Source organism: Heteronotia binoei, chromosome 1, assembly GCF_032191835.1.
Source record: "Heteronotia binoei isolate CCM8104 ecotype False Entrance Well chromosome 1, APGP_CSIRO_Hbin_v1, whole genome shotgun sequence".
NCBI classification, from domain to species: domain Eukaryota; kingdom Metazoa; phylum Chordata; class Lepidosauria; order Squamata; family Gekkonidae; genus Heteronotia; species Heteronotia binoei.
In genome coordinates, this window is record NC_083223.1 from 240872514 (window position 1) to 240895358 (window position 22845).

At 44.4% G+C, this 22845-nt stretch overlaps 1 protein-coding gene across 3 annotated transcripts; it reads right to left on the minus strand.

Annotated features, from left to right (window-relative positions):
* Positions 1 to 3950: 3950 nt before the first annotated feature.
* Positions 3951 to 22418, minus strand: FDFT1 (farnesyl-diphosphate farnesyltransferase 1). 3 transcript variants are annotated; one of them, XM_060249864.1, is made up of 8 exons: positions 22075 to 22418; positions 15944 to 16041; positions 11196 to 11379; positions 9531 to 9659; positions 8167 to 8358; positions 6576 to 6752; positions 5057 to 5209; positions 3951 to 4582 (listed from the first exon to the last, which is right to left on the minus strand). In XM_060249864.1, the coding sequence occupies exons 1-8, from the start codon at positions 22180 to 22182 to the stop codon at positions 4361 to 4363; spliced, it is 1263 nt and encodes a 420-aa protein (XP_060105847.1). In that variant the 5' UTR covers positions 22183 to 22418; the 3' UTR covers positions 3951 to 4360. The 3 variants fall into 3 exon arrangements, with proteins under 3 accessions (XP_060105847.1, XP_060105854.1, XP_060105838.1); XM_060249871.1 differs by lacking the exon at positions 15944 to 16041 and having other exon boundaries at positions 22075 to 22223; XM_060249855.1 differs by lacking the exon at positions 22075 to 22418 and having other exon boundaries at positions 15944 to 16457.
* Between the last annotated feature and the right edge of the window lie 427 nt (positions 22419 to 22845).

The following is a 22845-nucleotide window of genomic DNA, read 5'->3' on the forward strand; positions in this document are numbered from 1 at the left end:
CTGCACAATTCAGGTAACTTCTGGATGTGTTATAGTTGCATTCAGCTGTTTTAACATGGCTGTATGGGCGGAAGAGATTTGCAATACAAGATAAGTCTCAGAAGAATCTAATGGAGTAGGAGAAGAGTGGCTATCTTGAAATATTTTATATCTGGGGAGAGGTACTAACCTAAGGCAATTTTCTTCCCCTGCCTAAAAGGCTTACAATTTTTCTTTCGCAGTAGACTTCAGTATTTTCAGATCTGAAGATTATCTTTATGTCAGTTTTAACACCCACTGAACTGCAAGACTGTAGCATAAATTAACATGTCATCAGTTGCATGATGGAAAGAATTCATAGTGTCTCAGCTAAAGGAATTTTCCCCATTATGTGGGCTGAAAAAGAGGCAGGAAATATGGCTTTGCACTCTGCAAACTAGAACATACCCTTTCCCAAAAGTGCTTGTGTAAAAACTTATCACTTAAAAGTACAGCTCTGGCCTACTCCAGAGAAACAATGCTTGGACTAAAGATTACCATGCTCCAGTACAATCTCTTTCACTTAGGAAACAACTGTTATGTGTAGGAGGGCTGCTCTGGGAGTGAGGTCTTCCCTCATTATGCAGTATTAAAGTGTAGGGCACATATTTCACTTACAAGAATGGTCCCTGCTGCAGGGGCAAAATGTTTACTTAGATATTAAAAATCAACTGAGGGGGAAGGACTGTGTGGCTTTAAAAAAATCAATGTAGTTTGTGTCCAGATTGTCTACAACTTGACAGTACAGATAGGCTAATGGGTTTTGCTTTGTCACAAATAACTAATCTATAGGAAAGGGGTGTCAAACATGCGGCCCGAGGGCTAAAGTAGGCCCCCGAACATCTGCTTCCTTCTCCCTCTCTCGCTTCCTTCTGCATCTCAGCTTGCTTTGCCAGACTCTCTCAATTGCACAGCAGAGCTACTGAGCCAAGCCTCTCTTCCTTCAATTGGCTGAGGCTCCTCCCACTCCTGGTTCCGAGGAGAGAGGGAAAGAGCCAGAGCCTCCTTTGTCCACTTCCCTGGATCCCATGGGAGAAATAGAAAGAAAGCACTTTTAAGACCAACGTGCTAATGTTTTTTAAAAAAATCTTTAGTTCTGTTTGTGTCCTTTAAAAAGTTTATATCACTGCTACCAAATCTTAAATAGGTACACATATGGCCCAGCTGGGCCCAATAAGGTCTCATTTGAGTCAGACCCATTCCTCATGAGTTCGACACCCCTGGTATAGGATGCTGTGTATATTTTGAGGAATACCTGCTGGTTTAGTACATAAATCAAAATCCATCTAGTCTTGTGTTCTTTACAAGGCCACCAGCCTATCAACTGGAAAATGGTTACTGAGTCACAATCTCTACTATACATTTTATCATCTCACCCTCCCCAAGTTTCTTATCCTTTGCTTACTCATTGATGCCAACATAGAAAGCAAGAAGTGTGAACGGACAGCATCATCCACATGTGCAGTGGTACTACCAGAGTCCATTTTCTGGGTTCTATGCAAGGAAGACTAGCCTGGCAGAGTGGGCAGTTAAACTGAGCATAATACCAGTTTATAAAAAAGAGGCCAATCTCTTTATAAACTGGTGAGGCTTTTAAAATACCAAGTAAATAGTCACTGACAATTTCAAAACTATTTAAGAGATGGGTTGCTTTACTTATATGGAGGACTGGGTACTTATATTGCTGTAGTTACATTACATTAGAATAAGCATCAGTATGCAGAGAATGCTGCTCAAAACCTCTGCACCAGGTAGAACTCAAGATCTCACCTGACTTGGAGCTGTATACATGATATGCTCAATGCAATTTTATTTGGTGTGTTTGAGTTAGTTTCCCAGTGCTAAGGCTAGGGGGGGAAAGCCCTACCAGGAAGTTGTTGCCTGTCACATAACCTTAGGGGGCAACAGCACAATTCAAGAAGACTTGCAGGGGTCACTTTGTTCTTCTTTCCCCATAATCTGGCAGCAGTTCCCATATTTTCTCCTTCAAGTGGACATTAAATAAAGCCAACCAGCCTTTACAACCCCCCCCCCCCAAAAAAAAACTAGTCTTCAACTTTATTTACTATCCCACCTTTCTCCCCATGCATCTCTTCTCCATGTTGCCCTCACAACAGCCCAGCAAGACTGAGTAGGCCAGGTAGGACTAAACCAAGGTCACCCATGGCAGAGTGGGGATTTTGGACACAGGTCTCACAGATGCTAATCTGACTCACTAACCCAGAGTCCCCCAACAATTTTTGAGCCTGGAATTCACACAGGTGGTGGGTAGAACCACAAAATGTCAGAGATTGAAATTCTCCAGCATCTCACACAGAGGCTTTGTTTAACAGGACGCAAAGCCAATCAGAAGCCATTGTGCAAAAGCCCCACCTAACCCTGCCCAAGCACTTGGTGGGCACCATGGCACCTACAAGCACCATATTGAGGGGGGGGGGTCCCTGCTCTAACCACTACACTGGCTTTCAAGCTTTCACCCTCCACCAGCCTCTTCCTGGGAAAAATCCAGCCAAGCTGCAAAAGTCATGCTGTAGCAAGTCACTCAGGTGCATTTTGTAGTGGCTACTGCCACTGGTGGGGAACTTGCAAGAACTGCAGGACATTTCTCTCTTCCCACACACCAACCTAATTTTTATCTCATCCTCACAGTAAGAGGCAGGTTAAGTTTAGAATAAATGACTGTGCTGAAGTTACTCAAGTGAGTTTCCACAGCAGTGTGGGCTTTCAAACTTGAATCAGGGAGACCAATTCTGCAACTGTTGCTGTTCAACAGTAGTAATCAATTGGGCCTGGGTGCATCAGATAAGTCAGGTGGTAGCAAATTGGCCAGTGGCGGCTGCCAGGCCTGGCCCCAATGAAGCCTTTCTCAAAGGCCCCAGAAAGAGCTCTGGCCCCTCCCATCTGCCTTTTACTGAAAGATTTGAAGGCTGCCTAGCAAAAACAACTGAGGTAAAGTCAGGAAAACAGTATATAGAGAAAAGTTGCAGGGGAAGGGGTGGAGCAGACTAATTTTTACTAAAGCAGAAAGCAAAGAGGGTACATATCAGTCCATCTTGTATTGGATCCGGCCACTTGGGTATTTGCATCTTCAGCTGCTCAAAGAAGCTTACAGTACCTTTCCCCTTTGTTCACTACCAGAGGAGACAAGCCTCAGCTTGACAGCTGAAGGCCACTTAATTTATGCCCTGCTTTTCTCCCCAGAGGGAACCCAAAGTGGCTTACATTGTTCTCCATTTTATCTTCACAACAATTCTGTGAGGTAAGGTAAGCAGCATGTGTGAGTGGCCCAAGGCTTCCTAGCAAGTGTGAGGATTCAAATCTGGGTCTCCCAGACCCTAGCATGTCACTCTGACCACTACACCAAACTAAGTCCCATAAGAAACCACCCTCACCTTGGCAGATGAAAGCCACTTTATGAAGAAACTTATTTGGTTCAGTCTTCCTATAAATTGAGAGCTAAAGGTGTTAACAGCAAGGTACTGAGGTGAGTACTAGAAACCAACATGTGAACTGCAGTGCAGCTTCTGCTTGACTCCTCCCACTTTGCCCCTTTAGCAGACACCCCCCTCAGGGTCTCTCTGCTCCCAATTGTGGGTGAACAGAGAGCCACTATATCCCTGTTTATCACACACCCCTCTCTCGTGCCCCGCTCCCCCAACTTTATCAATATATATTGAACTATTAACAACAGTATCAGGGTTTGCCACTGGAAGGTTATCTCTGTAGCAAGGGCACCCAAACTATCTCTGGTGAATTCTCTCTCCCACTTTCACCCTCTCTTAAATAAGCCAAGGAAAAAATGTGAAGTACATAGTTTCTCCTCTCTGTTGGAATCAACACACCAAATGCTACATGCTAAGCAACAAAGAGTTAGCTTTGCACACTGACAACCTCCTTTTATACAACAAAATTAAACAAAAAGGAGCGGTGACTTATCTCACACTTTTGTTTTACTGTCAAAAGTCACAAGCAGCAAAGCTGCATCTTTAACATTCTAGTTAAAAAGCAACCTATGTCCAAAATGTACATCAAAACAGTCTGAAGCAACAAAAAAAATACATAAAATAAGACTCAAAACAGACTTGTTTGTAGTCCATTCATCCAAAAGGAAAATAAGGGTCCAAAGTCTGGAAAGTTACTTGTTAGACACTTCAAAATCCAGAAAGTATTTCTAGGCTAAGACTTCCAGCCCCGAATGGCTTGTGACTGAAATCTGAGTCCTGTTTCCCTGCAGTCCTAGGAATCCAACAGCTCCCCACCACACATGCAAAAAAGAGGGAGAGATAAAGGGGGGGAGGGACATTCCTTGAAAGTAAATTATCCTCAGAGCTCTGTTCTCTGCTCAGTTCTCGCCCGTGTGCACATATTCCTCTGTTGCTTTCGAGACGGTGCTCAAATACTGCCAGCTCAAGGCAGCTAAGAGCATGACGCAGGACAAATAGATGGGTGAGTAATGGACCCGGGAGATGAGGGCACCGCTGGGTACACTCAAAGATCGGACGGAGGCAATGATCTGTTGAGTTCTGTTGGAAGAAGGATCGGTGCTCGGGATCTTCTGGTAGATCTAATAAGAGAAGAATTCATGGATGGTTAAAAAGGTCTTCTGATCCTCCAATAAAACTATAATCACGTTTGCAGATAACTAGAATATGGTATTTATTTAGGGCTACCAATGCCCTGACCTGGATAGCTCAGGCTAGCCCAATCTTGTCAGACCTCATAAGTTAAGAAGGGTTTGCCCTGGTCAGTATTTGGAAGGGAAATCACCAAGGAAGTCCATGTCACTAGCAGGGACAGACAAGGACAAGCCATCTCTGAACTTCTTAGCTAGCTGCTGGTTTCCCTCTTATTCTGCTGTTTATGATTATTTTTATTGACTTGGGATTGTTTCTTGTTCCTTTTACTGTTTTATTCTGCTGTATGTTTTGATTTTAGGGTGATATTTTACACTTTTGCATGTAAGCGGCTCAGAGCATTCCTGGCGGTAGAACCGCCAAGAATTCCTATATAAAGACTGCGCTCCTGCTGCCCAACTTACCTCTTCCACGTACTGATACATGATGGCTTTGACAGCTTCCATGTTGGTGGCATCCATCATCAGGGTGACAGCTTGTCCCTTCCGGATCTTCACCACACCCCTGAAAACCTGCTTGTTGTTGTAGCAGGCAGCCAAAGTGGCAATGGCCATCACCTGTGGTGGAAGGAGGAAAGACATTAACACAACCCTGGGCCACAATAGGAGAGAACCTTATCAGGAGTGTGCATATTCTGTGCCAGCAGATGGCCAAAACTGTGAGCCAAGAAAAAGCAAAACTCCACATCAGTAACTTACTGTGCATTGCTTACTCTGCTTCTGCTGATTATGGAAATGGAACAAAGAACTGTTCTGGTACACAAGCCTTACCTCTGACCCCATCCAGCCAGCAACTAAGGTTTTGCCAGTGCAGACATTTATAAAACATTCAGATGGAAAACCTGGGCCCAGATTCTATGCTTGTGTAGCTCAGATCAAGGTTTAGCACATCCAGACCGCACAGCATAACGAACTGGTACAGGGAAGTTACACACGAGAGGGAACACCAAACATTTAGAAGAAGAAGAAGATATTGGATTTATATCCCGCCCTCCACTCCAAAGAGTCTCAGAGCGGCTCACAATCTCCTTTACCTTCCTCCCCCACAACAGGCACCCTGTGAGGTGGGTGGGGCTGGAGAGGGCTCTCACAGCAGCTGCCCTTTCAAGGACAACCTCTGCCAGAGCTATGGCTAACCCAAGGCCATGCCAGCAGGTGCAAGTGGAGGAGTGGGGAATCAAACCCGGTTCTCCCAGATAAGAGTCCGCACACTTAACCACTACACCAAACAGAAAGCAAACCAGCTAAAGGTATCCTTAGACTGCAGCCCATTCTGATGGCCTCAAAATAGATAAGGGCTGCAGCCAGCTCCATGAAGCCTATTCACCAATCTGGCAAAAGGACAGAACCCATTAGCTATTTTTTAGTATATTAACCTGTATTTATTATATGGTATAGCCCAATTTTGTCAGATCTCAGAAGCTGAGCAGCGTCAGTGCTTGGATGGGAGGCCACAGAGGAAGGCAACAGCACTTGCCTTGAAAGCCCCTTGCTGGGATCACCATAATTCAGTTATGACTTTTTTCTTCTTTTTTTAATGACTTGATGGCACTTAACATATTTATTATAACCTTTCTTAGTCAAAAATAGCTCCCGAACAGATTCCTGGGTATCAGAAGACAACATCTATGACAATTCAATAAAAGTGTTGCCCCAGGAGGAGCTGGGTTCAGGCACAGTGGAGTCAAGGCTGGCTGCTTCCTCCCACCCCACCCTCAGCACAGCCAGGTTTTTTTGGCTGCGGGGGGGGGGAGGGGGTTGTTACTTGGAGTTGTGCCCAGACACGACGGAGTGCCAGGCCTTTCTCTACCCTCCCCCAAATGGTCCAGTAGCAGGAGTTGGCATTGCAATTTAATTTTTACACTGGATGCTATTAAGCGGTGGAAATACACAACACCCACCCACCCCCGACTATCCAACCTACCTGGGGAATAGCACAGAAATTGAACACGCTTTGGTTTTTTAGCCGGGATAAGTAGATCAAGACGTCAGGAACATGATGGAGCGTGTTGGTGATGAGTTCGTTCATGCACTGGACAGCCTTGTCGATGTTCTCTGGCTTGGCCAGATCAGACAGCTTCTTCACATACTTGCTCCAAACCTGGGAACAGCAGAAAAGCATGTTTACTGAGGGTTCTTCCACAGTTCTGAGTCAAATGCCCCCCACAAATCTATTCATCATTAACTTATTAAAACAAAATCCACACACAATTTGAAAAAGTCAAACAGCCAAAAGCGATTTTCCCCCCAGTTTCCCCTCTAAATCCCCCCCCCCCCAATATTCCTAAAAAGTTCTGATCCAATTATATTGTCTTTGACTGGAAGACTGCTGCTCATAACATTCAGGGAGCAGAGCAAAATTCACTTGCCTGGTCAGAGCATAGATGCCTTTTGCGGAACAGGTTAAAAGCTCAGAGAGGCAGGCTCATGGACTCAGCAGGTCTGGTCATACAGATCCATGCTTTCGTAACCTTGCAGCTGGGACTACTATAATGCACTATACAATGGGCTGCTCTTGAAGACAACCTGGAAACTGTAAGTGGTGCAGAATGGGGCTGCCTGACTGTTGTCATGAGCTAGTTGATGGGAATACATCATGCTCGTTTTGAGAAAGGTAACCTGGCTGCCAGTTTATTTAAGAGTTTGACTCAAGGTGCACATTCTGACCTTCAAAAGCCCTTCATGGTTTGGGACCCACGTAATTGAAGGACCATCTCCTTCCCTACATCCTTGTGTGTCAGCTACAGCCTTCAGGCAGCTCTGTTAGCTATCACTTAGGCTTGGACTATCTGGTATTGACCAGAGCCCAGGCCTTTTCCATCGTGGCTCCTGCTCTGTGATAAACTACACGAACATTTGAGCTGAGCAACAGGGTTTTGAGAGTATCTGTTCATAATAAAGAAATCATTAATCTTTTTTATGCCTTTGAAGCCTCGTTTGGAAATGGGGCAGCCCCACTTGGTGACAAAAGCACACTGCAGCCCTGTATGAATCAAGGTTCTGTCATCTGTCAAGAAGGGCACAACAAAACTAGAGAAAATAAGCTCTTTTGCATAATGCATTTACATAAGCATTTTCAGTTTTCAAGGGGCAAAGTATATTCTTGCAACAATCCTTACAACTGCCCTGTGATATAGGCCAGTATCTCCATGTTACAGAATGGGGTGAGCGTCCGAGTCAACGTGGTTTGTCTAAGACTACTTAAGTCTGTGGCAGAAATGAGATTTATTTTACTGCCGATTTGTACTTCTGTACTATGATTTATATACTTTTCACAGCAGTTTGTTGCAAATGTTAAAAACCAAATGAGAATGTAAAACCAGCACAGACAAACATAATCAAAGCCAACATACTGCCAGCTGAAGATCCCAACCATAAAAACATGGAATGAATGCATAACATAAATATAAATAAAATGTCAAAAATCTCTGCCTCTGTAGAACCAGCAACATTTCACAACAATCACTTATCAAAACAACCTGTGTCTGCCCCCTCGCTCCCCTCCCTTCTTTTACCTCACTGGGCCAAAATTCTCTGTCTTCGAATTGATCCTCCAAGTAGTCTCGAATGATGTTGGTTTTCTGCAGGAAAAGGCCCATGGAGTTAGCGAGCTCCGTGTCTTGTCCAATGATGGGATCTTCCAGCTTGGACGCAGAGAAGAGCCGTGAGAGGCCAATCCCAACCAGGCCAGCAACATAGTGGCAATACTGTGGGGATCAAAAAGTTGCAGGATGAATGACATAAATATTCTGTTTAACACAGAAGCAGCCAGCTGCAGCTTGCCATTGCCCTCCCAAGACCATTCTCCTGAAAGCTAAAGAATGATCCATGCAGGCAGATTCATATGCTAACTAGCCCCACAGTCATATATCTCATTGGCTTCCTTTAGGAAAAAATGCAGTGGAAGCTCTTGTATTTGATCTGTGGGACCATTTCACACACAGTTTGGGTTCTGTAGACATCAAGGAATCATCATGTGCATACAAAGCCACCCTATGACTCTGCAAAAAGGTACCTTGCCAGCTTCACCCAGAAGTGGCTCAACTGCCACCAAAACAATCTGGAGGAGGAAAGCAGATAAGCCTGTCTGGATCCCAATTCCAGGAAAGATCCTCCACATATTTAACCATCGCAACATGTACTCCAATTCAATAGATACAATGATGAAGGAGGATACTGAAGGGTCATTTCCCTGGAGGGTTGCTGATGGCCAGAACAAACACAGCCAAGCTCTAGCAACTTTGCCAAAGTCTTAGGAGCCACTTATCAAAGATAATTGCTGTCAGTTCACTGATTGTCCAAGGAAAAGTAATCTCTGTTTACCTCACATATAAGTACAGCCTTGGTCTAGCAGTTTCCAAATAAGAGACCTTTGGGGAACACATAGCTCACATGCAACCAGCCCATCATTCTGAGCTTGGTCCTCCTTTTAATTTGACTGTGTAGTTGGGAGTTTAAAGGACCTACAGGAGAAGCCGCAGTAGGGGACTGGGCATTCTTCAGTCATGAAGGCAGCTGCCTCAGAGCCTCCCATCCCATAGCTGCCACAACACTCCTAAAGATCTAAGACCAGCAGCTGAATCTTAGGAGGCACATGAACCTCAGCAGATACCAGGGCTGACCATGGTACCTCTACCTACAGCCCATAAAAAGTAAATTACACTTATTTACTTTTACAGGGTAAATTAAATACAGCCCTATCAAAACGATAGTCACTGACATGCAAAAACTTTATGCACTAAATGATAAATTTGTGACAGCTGCTCACACAGCCAACTTTCTATGGTCATCACCAGCCCATTTATTGAAGGTGTACATTGCAGGAGTTCAACCTTCCCACCAGCCTGCAAATTTCCCTGACCCACTCCAGTTCACTCACCCGGTCCCAATCCTGCTTGGAATCCACTTTCTTTTCCAGAAACTCAGCCATCCCAAGGCCCATCTTGTGGCAAACTTCAGCAATGACATCCTGATAGACCTTTGCCAAGTTCCGAAACTCTAAAGAGATCTAAGGTAGGAATTGCAAGCATAAGAAACAGACAAACAGTAAACAACAAGAAAACCATCCTGACTGCTCTCTCTCAACTTGACAAAACCAGACCAGTCATGATATATAAAGGGTAACATTCTTGCCCTACTGCTGCTTCTATGGATATACTGAAAGCCATACATTTTCAAGCAGCTGTAACATAATCCTACATTAACTTCAGCAGCAAAAAAACTGCTGAACTGCCTACGAGGCAATATCAACCAGTTAGTATTCCACATACCTTTGCTTTTTAGCAATGAAAGATGCTGCTTTTGAAAAGGACACTCTACTCAGCTATTCCTATCCTGAAGGACCAATCAGTGTACTGTATGGCAGAATCAGGTACATTCCCTTTTTCAGGAAAACCATAGTGAAAGGGAGGGGAGGAAAGGATTTTCTCAACCACACCTTAAGCACATGCAAGTAAGGCTAGACAGGCATTTTGGGGGGTTACCCTTTGCCCTAGACTCTGAACACCTACCAGAAGCACTGACAATCCAAACAAAACCTTCTCTTTCTTACAACCAGTGCAACATAGTGCTCTGGCCATCAGACTAGAATCTGTAGGAGTCAGATTCAAATCCCCACATTGCTATGTGACCTTAGCCAGTCACTCTCTTAGCCTAACCTACCTCAGAGTTTATAAAGGATACAAACTGGAGGAGGGGAACATGACTTTAAGTGCCTACTGGAGAGAAAAGCAGGCTATAAATACTTACATAAATAAAACAGAGTATCATCAGCCAACCACAAAGGTAAAAATCAACCAGTAAAGAGTACCTGTACCAGTAAGAAAGTGTTACCACCCATCTTCTACTTCAAGCCCTCTGAAAGAGACAGTACTAGTGACATATTTAAGTCACTTCTGCACCTCTGACTAGCTGTTTACTGTCTGATTATATCCAAATATTGTGTAATATTCCCAGAAATCCAGAATGCTCCTGCTGCCTAGGTGGCCTTCTTAAAAAATTCATTCATTTCTTTGGCAAAAGAAATCAGTGACAAACCAGTCAGCTTCTTCTGTTTGCTACCTGCTACATTTATGAGCATCTCCAAAGGAAGTCACAATCTGTCCTCAGGGCATAGTTCACTGCTTTTGGGGGGGGGGGGGGGCATACAACTGTAACATTTTTAAAAAGTGAATTTGTTTTACAAAGACTGTTAACTGATTTGCTTTCATAAGTAGCCCAAGTATGAAATCTGTGGCCAATGAAAGTTTCTTTCCATTGTTCCAATAAACTTAAGGCTTTGAAAATACTCAACAATTAGTTAAAACAGTCTCTGCCTAGACAAATGCCCAGCCCAGACAATAGGACAGGAAGCAAGAAGTCAATCAATTAAGCCTCCATCGACCATCCCCCAAGTGCAAACTCTGCAGCAGTAGGACCATGAGTAATAAATTCACAGTATGACTACAGAGTAACTGCTGATTATGTTCTCTTGAATCAGTGTCAAGGATGCACTGCCAGTTTAAGAACCAAATAATTAGAGACCTGGATAGGCAAACCTGCTCACCGTCGGGAAGTTCTCTAGCACCTGTCTGTCCTTCTCCTTGCTCTCCGTGAATTTCCAGTCTGGCTGGTACAGGTAGGAGTGAAAGTTCTCTAGCATGGGGACTTTCGTTTCTAGATTGATGGTCATATCATCCTCAACTGTGTCCAGGGCCCGGAGAACCAAGTAGAAGATGCATACCGCATTGCTGTGAGGAACAAAAGAGGACACACTATTAGTTGAATGGCCATCCGAAGAGAAAAGCATTTGGGCCTGCCTTCTGAAAACTGTTACATTTTTGAACTGACCTTTCTGAACTATTTGGCCATTAGAATACTGACAGGCAACTCATTTATGTTAACGTTAACTTTTAAAGGCCTAAATGGCAGAGTCCAGGATACCTCAAATAATTTCTTCTCCTGTGTAAGATCCTGAGATAATCAGGTGAGGCCCTGTTCAGATACCATTATCTAATATGATTTTATCCTGAATTCCTTCCAAGGAGCCCAGATCAGCATGCAATAGTCTCTCCCCTCTGTCAATCCACTTTCACAACAACCTCATGAGGTAAGCTACACTGAGAGAGACAGTAACTGGCCTAAGGTCACCCAGTCAGCTTTGTGGCCAAGAGGGGATTAGAACCCAGGTCTCCTCGGGCCTCATCTGTTACTGTCATCACACTGGCTTCTCAGAGTTCCCACTGGTGAGCACTACAGGTGGGAGGCCTTGAGAGCCATACGTTGACTGGGGAGCTCCCTCATAAGGAAGTAAATTCCCTGCAAGGCCATGATAGTCAAATGTTATACAAGAGTCAGCTACAGAGGCCAGGTGAAAATGCAGGACATACTAAGATTACTGTAGCCTTTGGAATTCAGTTGTAAGAGTTGATTCCTTCTACACCCTCCTTCCCTTCCATTTTCTAGCTTGTATCTACCAACACATTTCTAGAGGGATGTGGACTGCATTGAGATTCTCTATTAGAACACCAAGATCCCTAAATCTAAATGAAAACTAAAACAGTTGTTAGGGACATGAGATCAGACCAAGGTTTGGGCCCAACTATGTCACATTTCATTTTCTTTCCTATAGGTAATTATATCTGACATGACAAATGATGGAAGACAACACAACATACACTGTACAGCACAGAATCTTGCACAAAACTTAGCTGAGATCACGGTTCACTACAGCTAACTATTTCAATTCCCTTTATTTCCATGCAGAAGACCTGAATACTTGCTGGATTTGTCTATTACAATCAGGTCTGGGATCTTGCTCCACAACTAGAAGGTAGGTTTCAACATCACAACCCAGGGCTGGAAACGTATTTCTGCTTTCTAGGTGCTAGCATCAAACTTCATATTTAGAATAAGATTGGGGGGGAGAAGAGAAACATTTGACCAAATTGCATGCTAAAAATGTATTTTGGTTTCAAAGTTAATAGGAAGCTGGTTATTCAGAAAAGCAGAAACGGGTACTTCAGGTTTTCCTATTTGTTCGCCTTCCTTTATGAACTGAATCTCTTATGACATATAACTGTCATTCCCAGAGGGGCTTGGTTTAAAGCAGCTGCTTGCTCCATTGGAAGAACACACACACAGAGCAAGCTTGTGTGCATGAGTAAATGAGCAGACGGTCAACTTGCAAGGGTTCTCCCATGCCTGGAAACTGACAAGGGGCAGACCTGCAAGGCAGCTTTTTACTTGACAACACACAACAGGTGGGGTGCACAAAACTGAAAGACACGCAAAAACAGCTTCTAAGGAAACTTCATTCTCAGTTGGATTTCTGCACCATATGAAACTGTTTCCTTACACGGAGTCAGTTCAGTAAACCATCTTGTTCAGTACCGTCTACTCTGATTGGCAGCAGTTCTCCAAGCTCTCCAGGAAAGAAAGATCTTTTTCCTATACCAGTTGCCTTACTTCCTTTAACTGGATATGACAGGGACTGAATTTGCAACCTTCCGCATACAAAACAGGTGCTCTACCACTGAGCCACAGTCCTTGATGTGTTGCAGAACACATCAGGGGCTGTGGCTGAGTGGAACAATGGACTATGTTGACAAAAGCTACTCAATGCCCTCTAATCCTGTGGTACCATTTACTGACCAAAGCAAACTACAGACCCTGGGTGATCACTCCACAATAAGTGACTTATTGGTATCTGATTTCTACATAGAAAAAAATTGTGATACATTCACCAGCATGTGGCAAGTAGAGGTTGTCTTCTTGAGTGTATTCAGGGTGTCTCTCTGTGTGTGTACAGAATGTTACTGGCAGGGCACCTGCTTTGTGTGTGAGAAAGATTCTAACCTAGTATTCTCTCTGATGTGCAAGGGAACGTTGATTTTGTAACATTCTACTAGCTCACTCAGTTGCATGGGTGTGGGCCCTCCCAACAAACGAGACTGTTTAACCTGGAAGCTGGTGTGCACAGTTGCTTATAGGAAAAGACAACCTGAGAATAACAACTCAAGATACTCCAGATGAAAGAATGCAACTTGGAGTTCTATGGCTACAGAGTTAATAGCAGGCATCTCAGGGGAATAGACTCCCCATTGCTTAAATAAGCTGCAGCGGCTGGAGTGACATGCAGATGGAAACCCTGCTGCGGGAAAGCAGCAAAGAGAGGCAGATGTAGCCCCAATACAGCAATAAAGCAGGCCTCAAAGATCAAAGCCCAGTCTGCTTCCAATCGTTCTTTGGAATCCAATCTAATGGGAAACGCATATTCACCAATTCCTAGAAGCAACTCACAAAAAAACCCATTTTCATTCCAAACAGACAAAGAGCTTGGAGAGCTCCAAGCAAACCATTTAATCCCTCTCCCCATTGGCTGCTACTGAGGGATAAGTCAATTTCTTACGCAGTTTAGTAGTGATGCTGCTGGACCACTGGAACATGCATATGACACATATCCCATTGAGAAGATCACCACTGAAGAAAGATTGTAAGAAAACTGCAACTCGCACTGCCCTGAGCAACTGCACAAGAACGCTACACAGGTTCTTGAAAAAACTGTTGCTTAGAGGCTGTGTGTGTACTGTGTTTAGGTCTTAGGTTCAACTCCAGCCTCTTCCTTAGGTAACAGAAGTTTCTCTGCCCCAGACAACCTTTAGCAAAGAGCCAAAGTTTTCTGGTGTGGTGTAGCTGGTAGAGCATCATAACAGGGTCTGGGGCAGTCAGACTTGAATCCCCGCTCTGCCATGGAAGCTTGCTGGGTGATCCTGGGCCAGTCACAGTGTTTTCACACACACTAAATAACACATTTTCAATCCACTTTGGAATTCAATTTTACTGTGTGAAATGGCAAAACCCACTTGCAAACGGTCGCTGAAATGGATTGAAACCGGATTATTTAGCATGTGTGAAAGTGCCCTATATTCTCAGATTAGTCAGCCTCACAGGGTTAGTGTTGTGAGGAAGAGGAAAGCGGGGAATGTTGTGAGATGCTTTGGGCACCCACTGGGGAAAATGGTGGGGTGTAAATGAAGTACATAGAGAGAATCAACAGTACTCAACTAGATGGACCGACTCAGTACAAGATGCTGTATCACTACAAAAGAACATTTGAAAAGGCTCTGCTCTACATTGACCAAATATAGTAGCCACTATAACAGACAAAAAGCAGTTGCATGGATCTCAGACAGACAAACCACTGTGTGTAGCGGTTATAGTATAAGAGCAGGGTTAGGAAAACCCAAATCCCTACTTAACAGTGAAAAAGAAACTGCAGAGAAAGAGTGTTCCTAGTAGGCTGTTGCAAAGTTTTTTACCCAAGCTATAACATATAATAATATAAACAAATGAATCCTAGTCTGGAGTCAGTTTATTAGGATTGTTTTTTTATTAGTGTGATGCTGCTCAAAGCCAGTGAGTGGAATGAGTAGCTTCACTCAAGTGGCAGTGGAAGTTCATGGAGGGACCCTGCAGCAATCACTTTTGTTGTCTAGCCCAGGGGTGGCCAAACTGTGGCTCTTTCACACATACTGTGTGGCTCTCGGAGTCCCCACCATCCCATTGGCCAGCTTGGAGAGTGCATTTAAAACTGAAGTTGCTTTCTTTCCACCTCTCCCTCCTCCCATCTATTTGCCTGCCTGCCTTCCAGCTCTCAAAACATCTGATGCTCATGTCTTGCTGCTCTCAAACATCTGACGTTTATTCTATATGGCTCTTAAGTTACCGGAGCCCCATGGCGCAGACTGGTAAAGTTGCAGTACTGCAGTCTGAACTCTCTGCTCACGACCTGAGTTCGATTTCGGCTGAAGCTGGGTTCAAGTAGCCGGCTCAAGGTTGACTCAGCCTTCCATTCTTCCGAGGTCAGTAAAATGAGTACCCAGCTTGCTGGGGAAGGCAATGGCAAACCACCCGTTAAAAAAAGTCTGCTGTGAAAACGTCATGATGTCACCCCAGAGTCGAAAACGACTGGTGCTTGCACAGGGGATCTTTCCTTTCCTTTCCCTTAAGTTAAGCAAATTTGGCTATCCCTGGTCTAGCCTACCTCATAAAGCTATAGTAAGAATAACATTCAGGGAATGTTACCTTACACGCAGACAAATAATTAAATCTGTAGTTTTAAAAATGTCTGATGTGGATACTGAGAGACAATCACTCTGTCTAAAAACTTGAGTCCTACTAGTCTGAGCGAAGGCAGCAGCTTAAACCCGCCCCCCACTTCGTTAACTCTTTCCTTTACACATCAAACTTCGAAAAAGTGCAGCTATAACGAGTTTAAGTTACCGTCCCCCAAAGACCCCCACCCCGACTCACCGCAGCTCTCCGTCGAGCGCTTGGATGACTGCGGCGAAACTCCGGCTGGTCTGATTCAAGTACTTGTAGCAAGTGCGGAGGCTGTCGCTGAGCGAGTCCTGCAGGAAGAGGACAGGCGGAGAGAGGGGCTGAGTGGCCAGGAAGCGGGGCGGGAGCGCAGGGGGCGGCTGCAAGAGGCGGCTGCCCCCAGAGCGGAACCGCCCGCTGCCCAGGGACGTCGTGCACGAAGAACCTGGGCCGCCACAGCGCCCGCAGCCGCCACCGCGCGGCGGAGAAAGCGCCAGGGTGCGCTTGAAAAGGGAGGCGGCGGCCTTGGAGCTGCAGCTGGCCATGGAAAGGGCCCGCCGGACGCAACCGGGGGCGGGCGGCTAGCCCCCCGGGAAAAAAAACGAACAAGGCTGGCTCTCCATTGCCCCGATTCCCGACGAGGGCCCAGGGAAGCGAGGAAGGCCCACCCCCGGCGGGCACGGCAGACACCCCTCCGAGCCACCCAAGCGAGCAAACAACTAGACACACCCACCGCCCCTACCCTGCGCCCCATTAGGCACGCCTCTCGGCTAGCAAACGGGGAGGGGGAGAACGCCCCAAAGCAGAGCAATTTAACTCTGTGCGCTCCAAGCGTCAGAGCTCCCTTCCAGCCAACCTGGTTCTTGTGCACGCGTTCCTGAGAATAGCAGACCTCAAGCTCCCCCCACCCCCGCGCTCATGCTCTGGGCGGGCTGCAAGCTGAAAGCAACTGTTTGCAAGTCATTTTCTGAAACAGTAAAACAAAAGTTTTGAGTTCAGCGGGCACCTTTAAAAATACCTTGAATAAAACCTCGTTGGTCTTAAAAGTGCCACTGAAATCAGTTTTTGCTGTTTGCTACTTAAGTCTTCCCGATTTCAGGCAGAGGGGCACCACACTTTTATCTGTGTTTATTCTCCAGTTAAGTTGCCCTGAATTCAATGACAGCAAGAAGCTTCGGGTTGCCGTCTGTTGGGGGAGGGACCTGTTTACAAGTTGGTAGTATGAAAAGCTTCATATGCTTATTTCCACACATCAAGATGCTATTAAAGGGGCAGGACGTTTTTCTCCAGGACCATCTGCAGCCCTAATAGAAGCTGCTCTAGTCTAGTCCATCCAGTGGACTTTATTCTAATAGCAGCACAGCAAAGTTCAAACACCAGTAATTAGGTCAGAGGGAATGAAGGAATAATTGTAGAGAAATGCAAGCTTTTTTGGGAAGGAATTTGACATCCAAGTAATCGTAGTAGGATTTTGGCTGTAAGGATGAGCATTGTCTGTTTTCTAATGGGGGAACTGTGTAGCCATTGCTTTCATTTGTTGCAGGTGACTACCAAACAGGGATCCTACAGCACCTCTTATGCTTGCTTTCTTGGGACCGGTGGTGACAGAAAGTGCTGTCAAGTCACAGGTGACTTACAGCAACCCAGCAGTGTTATCAAGCCAAGAGATGTTCATTGGTACCTTCCTCTGTATAGCAACCCTGGACTTTCTTGGAAGGTTCAGTTTGGGATTGAGTTCCACTAAGTCATCTTGCTGATCCCAAGCAAGTGTGCATATTGTAACCTTAATCCTACAAATTAATGTTTCTCTGCTCTGCTGCTGGCCTGAACTTGCATAAGGGAGAAGGGTATTTCTTCTTGCTTTGCAAATGATTTCTCCCTCTCCCCACACCCCACCATAAAAAACTCTTCATATTTGGGGATGGGAAAGGCAGGATAACATCCAGGTTTTTTCCTGCTAGAGCCCACAGGAGCAGAGCTCCCTTGGGCTGGCCCACCCCGCCATGTGGCAGCCACGTGCTACTAGGCCAGGAGGTGTGGCCTAATATGCAAATGAGCTCCTGCTGGACTTTTTCTACAAAGAGCATCCGATAAGTGATATCTGTGTATCACTTGTCAACAAATGGAATGTTGAATACATAGGATTCAGGCCACTCAAAGTGAGAAGCTTTCAATATTCTAGAGGGGGAAGAATGAGGTGGAAATCAACAAGAAAACTCCTCAAATACAGAAAGGATCAAGTGTAGCACTCCTAAAATACAAAAAACATGTGTCCACAGAGCTGCTGCTAGCCGTAGATATTACTTGATAATGACAAGGGCATATATGTTCAAGAAGGGCAAAAATAATTTTTCCGCAACTAACAGCAGTGCAAGTCATGGTTTGGAGGAAGAGTGTGCTTTACATGTAAAAGGCTCAATTAAAGGCTGATGTCAGGAATGGCCTACTCTGCCTATGACAGCCAGCCAGATTAGACCATATTGAACTAAACGGACCAGTGATCTGACTCAATCTTGCTCTTTTTCCCAAGAAGCTAGGGACACCATTCATAGTTCTTCTCTCCCTGTTTTATCCTCACAAACACGCTGGAGAGGTAGGTTAGGCAGAGAGTATTCTGGCCCCAAATAGATTGTAACCTCCTGATGGTATCTGGATTTTGGCCATTGTATGACACAGAGTGTTGAACTGCACTGGCCTGATCCAGCATTGGCTTCTCTTGTGTTCTTATGTTCTAATTGGCCACCAAAGTTCAGTCAGCTTTATGGCTAAGTGGGGATTTGAACCCAAGTCTTGGTGCCAATTAAGTGCAGGGTTTTCTTCTCATCCTTGCAAAGCCATGAAACTAACAACTTTGTACTGGGCCTAGTTCCAGGATACCATTGCAAAGTGAAAAACCCCATCTACATACCTGCTCTTTAAAGCAAAAATTAACTACTAGGTGCCTTTGGGGCAAGTCTCTAAGTCATCAGCAAAACAGAAATAACAGCCTACATCATAAGATTATATAGTATATTGAGGATTACACTTTATAATACAAGGAAGTTTCAGATTCAGCCAGGTATACTAGAAGTCTTCCTCCCAAATACACAAACTTAAGACTGTACTGTCAGATAGATAACAGAGTTGGATCCTCCCAAGGACTCCAAATACACTGGCCTAAAGCTTTGACTAACCATGCATACCTTGAATAAATCTGTCCAAGCTACCAACTCTATTTCATAATCTTTGTTATTGTTGTTCAAGTGCGTAATCATAACTAACTTGTATGAAGCAATCTTGAATTTTTGCCCAGGTTTTGTACTTTATGTAAAAAAGATACACACCACCCTGAGCCTGCTCCGGCGGGGAGGGTGGGATATAAATAGATTCAAATAAATGAATAAATAAGCGGTAGGGTGGTTGGAGAAGTACACTCATTCTGTTGCAGACAGATGTATGAGATTTTCTAAACACTGAACTCGGGAAACTGGTTCTGCTAATCAGCAGCAGGAGCCAGCACCAATTGGCTAGTGCCTGCAACATCACAAATCCATTTCTGCCCTTTCTTCCCAAAGCAGTTTTTCAACTTAAAATAAAACTGTCTGGTTTTTTGTTTAAGAAATAAGACTCTGAACAAATTTTGAAATGCATAAACATACAAACGGTGCTTTCAACAATAAAAAGGTGGAGGTGAACAGAAAAGCTGAACACTGACCCTGTGTTGATTGGAAACAGGTATGTTGATTTGTGGCAGGAAGGCAACAGGAAGTCACGATTTACCATGTAAAGGCACAGATCCTGGGATTAAAAATTGTTTGTATGTATCTTAAAACTCTTTTCATTTAACTCTCCAAATCCCCAACCATCTAAAGAAGCACTGGGGGTTGGATCTGACAAGCTTTCATGCTGGTGAATAAAGAAAGGGGGGTTTCCCCTTGAGCACCAAAAAAGTTATGTTGAGAATCACAGGACCAGCCAGAGAAGGGAAGCTTGGGAAAGAGAAACTTCCTGTGCACTGATCAAAGAGTCCAGAAGTAAGCTAGGATTTAAAACTTTGGTTTCTTGATCCAGATTCATTGACCTGTAATTCAGGAATGGAAGCATAATACACACTATAGGTTGCAACCAAGCAAGATAAAAATACTTGGAGGGGGGGAGTAGCATGCCAGAGAAACATGCTAGTCTCCCCCCCCCCCCCGCAAAAAAAACTGGCCCAAGGAGTCACAAGTTATCCACATTTTCTCTTTCAAAGAGAAAGTGTTTATACTTCAAAGGTGCTCAGGTGACATAAGTGGCACTTTTAACAAGGGTTAATTAGTACATCATTCTCAATGTACTCTATTCCCTATCACTCTACCATCTTATTACCCACTTTTATTATCAGGAAATGGGATAAAATTTAGTTATTTAAAACATGTCTAGACTGTACTGTCTCCACATAATGTAGATGGAAAGCAATTAAATCCACATTAGATTGTTATGCACCCTGAATTCAATAGGTTGGTTGCTGTATCTTACAAACTGATCACTTACTGAATTACCCATGGGGGAAAAATCATTACATACATAATGTACAGGTTCCTATTCTAGTTACGCATTTAAAGAACGTAAAAATATGAAGAGCTCTCCAGTGGTCCAGCTAGTTTAGCATCCTGTTTTACAGCAGCCACCAGTTGCCCTGAGGGCCACAAAACTATGCCCTGTTTGCCTAGGCCTTCCTCAGATGTGGCCTCCCAATGCTAACATACAGAGGCTACCCTGTATCTGAATGTGAAGCAAGCAGGTATAAAACCTGTAGGTATTTCTGAAGCTATTTTACAGTTTTAGCAGAATGTGCACATACTGGTTTGGGGTTGTTGTTTTCTCCTTCAACAGGAGCAGCCTAGCCCTTTGGACTAATGTGCTATAAGAAGGGCCCCTCACTGGTCCCACGCCACAGGTCCAGGTCTTAGACGGACACTGAGACATTATGCTTATGAGGAAGAGGAAGGAGTAATTGTGAGTGTTGATCCTCTGTTTTTGGTTGTAAGGTTCCATCTTTCATTTTGTCACTGGTTTGGCTAGCATGGTACATCGCCTTGAAATTCAACTGTATGAACAGAAAGATAGAATATAAATGATTTAATAAAGTACCCTTAAAATTTATTATGCACCAATGCAGTATTTTTTTTCTTTTTGGTTGCAAGCTGTATATTTTCAGTGAGCTTGTGACCTTTGGTGGTAGACAGTAGGTATTTCTCACACATTATGTGAAAACCCAAGGTTCATATTAAGCCATAAAGGTAACTGTGGATTTGGGGCATATTACCTAACCTAATCTAGAGAATGTGAAGGAGCTAAAGAGGGATGGAAGCAATAACAGAAGAGCCCCTATGTGTATGACATCATATTCCATGGAGAAAGCAGTGTACATCATTAAGTAATTTTTTTAAAAGGGGCTTCATTCTGCCTAGAAACTTCCCAGTGTAAACTACAAGTCCTAGCCCCTATTCCCAGGTATATACAAAGGCCACTGAGATGTTACTAGTGAGAAGAGATGCTTTAATTTTTGACCCCCTGAAGCCTGAGACATTAATGCCACAAAAGGCCATTAAAACCATGCCATCCGCTGACAGTTCGCTGTTTTAATCTGTCAACTAGATAGTTAACATTATCTGGCTTTGCTTCCTCCCTCCCAAGTCCTACATACCAGATTACTTACATAAAAGAATTGTAACTGAAACAGTCTTATGAAAGGACAGTGTTTAGCATATGTTACAAATAGCAGATTGCAAAAAGGGAGACCTGGGTTCAAATGCTTACTAAGGTATGACTCTCCCTGGGTGTACTTAGGCCAGGTTCTCTCTTAGCCTGACCTACCCTCATAGGATTGTTGTTAGAATAAAAGATGCAGCAGGAAAGAATCTCAAATACTTCCTCAAATAAAATAAACTTGACAACTTTTTGTTAAGAAGTAGATATAATTGTTGGTCCGCAGCAAAATCCAGAGGCAAAAACTGTCACGCCAGCTCAGAAACAGTGGCAATATGGCTCAAAAGATCTTTTTCTCCTCTTTTTCATGTTTGTCACCTTCTAACCAGATTTTTTTTTTAATTCAAGACACTTCTGAGCTTCTACAATGAGTTCTGCTATTTAAGTTGCCCTGAATACAGAAGTATTATGTCACTTCTGTTGTAAGACACCTTGCAAATCCAAAGTTGGTACATGCATACTCCCTTTGAAATTGTATCTCTTCTCTATTTTACCAATGAATACCACTGAAAAGGGTGGAAGGAGAGCCAAGGGCTGAGAGGTTGTAGGAGCATGACCCGACCCTTCAATCGCAACTGCCCTCTGCCTTGGGTCCAAGGAGATACATCACTTACCTCATCTACCTTAGGCATCACTGCCTTATAGCCGCCCATCTTAAACTTCACAAGGTTGTAGAGCTCTTCTGGATGGCCCAACCATTTCTTCAGTAGCTCCATTAGCATCCGGTCTCACCTAGTGACAGGGTATTTAATACGCACTTCCACAGGTAAACCTACCTGCCGCCTCCCCTGCCCCTGTCTCTTCTCTCCCCGAATTCCCACTTCCCCCAAGCTTTATCTGGTGCTGTTGATTTTCCTCTCCCCGGGGATGTGTAGCAATCCACACCCCCACCCCGATGTTCCCTCCTGCCGTTTCGCCTCCTGCCTGCCTCTCAAGATGCGCTACCCTAAGACATCTTTCCCCTCCTTCCTCCGTTCGCCTCCTTTACAATGTCCTCCAGCAGCTGCAGCCAATCACTTTGCCAAGCGCCTGGTCCGGTGGGCTGATAGGAAGTTTAGCAGCCGCGCGGTGCTCGTACCAGGAAGGTGGCAACCAATCAGGCCGCTCCAGGGCTGGTGTGACGGCCATTCGCTTTCTCTTGATTGGTTCGTCAGTGCAAAGCGCTGACTTACAAGAGGCTGTCGCAACAAAGTCGCCGGCTTTCTTAAAGGAGCCGGACCTTTTAGAGAGGCAATATATCAGGCGTGGTGCTGAAAGTCTAGGCGCTTGCTTCATCCTCTCCACGCATCGACTTGGTATTGCAGTACCTCCAGGAACTATGTACTTCCCCTCAGGGAGAATATTAATAATTCAAAAATAAATGAGACTTTCTTCCTCTCTCCTTT

Coding starts and splice junctions, on each gene's coding strand:
- FDFT1 (XM_060249855.1), bottom strand. CDS start 16,275: ATGGCCAGCTGCAGCTCCAAGGCCGCCGCCTCCCTTTTCAAGCGCACC. Junction 9,660..11,195: donor TGCTAGAGAACTTCCCGACG/GTGAGCAGGTTT, acceptor TTCCTACCTTAG/ATCTCTTTAGAGTTTCGGAA. Junction 6,753..8,166: donor GAGAATTTTGGCCCAGTGAG/GTAAAAGAAGGG, acceptor TGCTGTTCCCAG/GTTTGGAGCAAGTATGTGAA.